The following is a 2,965-nucleotide window of genomic DNA, read 5'->3' on the forward strand; positions in this document are numbered from 1 at the left end:
CCCTCGCGCAAGTGACACAATTAAGGGAGGAGGGGGCATAAGAAGTACGTCATCAAAGCGAGCTTAAGGCAGCGGCCATCTTGGATATTATTTTTTGCACAATAAAAAGAACAAAACGTAATTATTTAAAACGTAAGATGCATGTGTTACGTTTTGTAAGCAAGCTGATTAACTCGAGAAACTTTGATAAATTCTTAGGATGCATTATCTTAGGATATTTTTCGATATTTGTTGCGAAACTTTCAACGGCGTTGAAGAAAAAACGAAGGGACCAAGCACAGTGAAGCACAGAGAGTAACGCTATGGCCAATCAGCGTTCAGAGCTCCTTTGATATCCAATAGAACAATACGTTTTCCGAGAGCAACCGGAAACCGAATTCTCCTATTGGATACCGCGCACAATCGTTTGTCCACAATCGAACCATCTGGAACTATCGACTTTAATGCGTATGCCGCAACAACGGCACCTAACGTTAGCTGTGTTTTGGCGCAAAAGCACGTTTAAGTTTAAAGTAACGTCGTTAACCTCGAGGAGGGTATTTTTCGGCGACTGACATCATTAAATGCATTAAGTCGCCAAAAAAATGGAAGCGACCGCATCGAAGCGACCGAACTCAACGATAAGTGTCAACGAGGATGACGATCTAGACGAGTACACTCCGGCGAAGCTGGTCAAAACGTTGGAGGTAAGTCACGTTGCGTCCATTGGGATAGCCGATGATGCCTCCAGCATGTCTGTGCACGTTCGAACACGTTTCATGACGTTTGCTTTGTCACTCGTTATCCTTTGCCATGTGTTGTCGCGCAGAAAAATGGCATCACAGCGGGGGATATCAAGAAGCTCCAGGATTCTGGTTACCACACCGTCGAGTCGGTGGCATATGCAACCAAGAAGGAGCTGATCGCGATCAAGGGCATCAGCGAGGCCAAGGCGGAAAAGTTGCAGCAGGAGGCCTCCAAGATGGTCATGATGGGCTTTAAGAGCGCCACGGAGATACATCAGACCCGGGCGAATATCGTCTACATTACCACTGGTTCCAAGGAACTGGACAAGCTGCTAGGCGGGGGAATAGAAACTGGCTCCATTACGGAGCTCTTTGGGGAGTTTAGATCAGGAAAGTCTCAGCTGTGTCACACCCTCGCTGTCAATTGTCAGTTGCCCATTAGCATGGGTGGTGCGGAAGGCAAGTGCCTCTACATAGATACAGAGAACACTTTTAGACCTGAGAGATTAATAGCGGTGGCTGAAAAATACAAGATCAATGGACCATCCGTTCTCGACAATGTCGCCTGTGCGAGAGCATACAACACTGACCACCAGACCCAACTGTTGATGCTAGCCAGTGCTATGATGACTGAGGCTAGGTATGCCCTGCTGGTGGTCGATAGCGCAACTGGTCTGTACAGAACAGATTACAGTGGAAGAGGCGAATTAGGCGCCAGACAGAATCATCTGGGCAGGTTCCTCAGAATGCTGCTACGACTGGCGGATGAATATGGAATTGCTGTTGTTATAACGAATCAGGTGGTTGCGCAGGTCGACGGTGCCGCTAGTATGTTTGGTGGGGATCAGAAAAAACCGATTGGTGGTCATATTTTAGCACACTCCAGCACAACAAGATTGTACTTGCGTAAGGGCAGAGGAGAAACTAGGATATGCAAGATATATGATTCGCCGTGTTTACCAGAGAGCGAGGCAACATTTGCTATAAACCAGGACGGCATAGGTGACGCAAAAGAGTAAGCTTAAATCGAAAAATCAGTATAAACAAGAACATTATTATATGGCGTATTTGTTTTTCTTTTTTAACGACAAACGTGATGTGTCTTACTGTTTATTTATGTAATTGTCAAGGTGAAGGCAGATTAATGGGACCAATGTCTCACGTTAGATTAATTCACATATCTTTTAAAATAGGAAAATAATTGAAGAAATTAAAAAAAAGAATAACAATAAATTTTACACAATTAAAGTTAAGTGTTAAGTTAATTGAAAAATAGATTATATATGTATATATTTTCTTAATGTATTTCTGCTATATCTTTCTTAGATTTTATACGATATTGTACATCAAGGCTTTAATAAATATAAGACAAATAATTTTTCTTAATCGAGAGGTAATATTTTTTCATATAATTTGTATGAAAGGATTAAAAATCTTGCTAATTATACTTATAAAAGATAAATATTCCTTTCAAATTGTTTCTAGTATATTTTGATGATTTAAATCATTGTAATTCTGATGATTTTAATTTTTAGACATTTAATTTTGATCACCATTAACAACAATAAACAAACATCAGCATGAATGTCAGAAGAGTTGCCATGCCTTTTCTTCGTATAGCTTTGCGTTAATTTTTAATGGTTTCCAACAATCTGCGAAACTTCATGATCTCCGCGATAATCACGAAACTTCTTTGCAAAATATTGCTGAAATGTATAACGATTTATATTTGTACATTAATTTATAACATTTACATATAAAATTCGCTTTCTTTGCTCCATCTTTTTCGAGCTCTATTGAGTTGAAAAATATCAAAAAATATCGATTCAATTATGTGAAGTGATGCTCGAACGAATTTGAATTTCACGCCTGCTAGTACCTTTGACTATGTAATAGTCAAAAGTTGCTACGTGTGAAAAAATAAACATAAATATTCAATTATATTATTAAGCACACACATATGTACGTATACATGTGTATGTATTTCTATCCGGGTGTACTTACATAAAAACTCATTAATTTCAAATGCTTTTTTATTATGGTATTAAAATTTAATTGTAGTCTTTAAATATTCAAGATTATAATTACATTTTAATATTATAATAAAAAAGTATTTTAAATTAATGATGAGTTTTTGTATATAAATATATTTTGTATAAGTTTTTGGATATAGATACATGTCCGGTCACTAGATTGTTTACCTTACATATTAAGTTAAAAATAGATTTGAAAATACAGCA

At 37.9% G+C, this 2,965-nt stretch overlaps 1 protein-coding gene across 2 annotated transcripts; it reads left to right on the forward strand.

The window, feature by feature from the left end:
- The first annotated feature begins 1 nt into the window (after position 1).
- On the forward strand, positions 2-2,115 carry LOC105204842 (DNA repair protein RAD51 homolog A). 2 transcript variants are annotated; one of them, XM_039458570.1, is made up of 3 exons: positions 2-117; positions 199-686; positions 809-2,115. In XM_039458570.1, exons 2-3 carry the CDS (start codon positions 585-587, stop codon positions 1,742-1,744), a joined length of 1,038 nt encoding a protein of 345 aa, XP_039314504.1. In that variant the 5' UTR covers positions 2-117; positions 199-584; the 3' UTR covers positions 1,745-2,115. The 2 variants fall into 2 exon arrangements, with proteins under 2 accessions (XP_039314504.1, XP_011172379.1); XM_011174077.3 differs by lacking the exon at positions 2-117 and having other exon boundaries at positions 149-686.
- The last annotated feature ends 850 nt before the right edge of the window (positions 2,116-2,965 follow it).

Source organism: Solenopsis invicta, chromosome 16, assembly GCF_016802725.1.
Source record: "Solenopsis invicta isolate M01_SB chromosome 16, UNIL_Sinv_3.0, whole genome shotgun sequence".
Taxonomy (NCBI): Eukaryota; Metazoa; Arthropoda; class Insecta; order Hymenoptera; family Formicidae; genus Solenopsis; species Solenopsis invicta.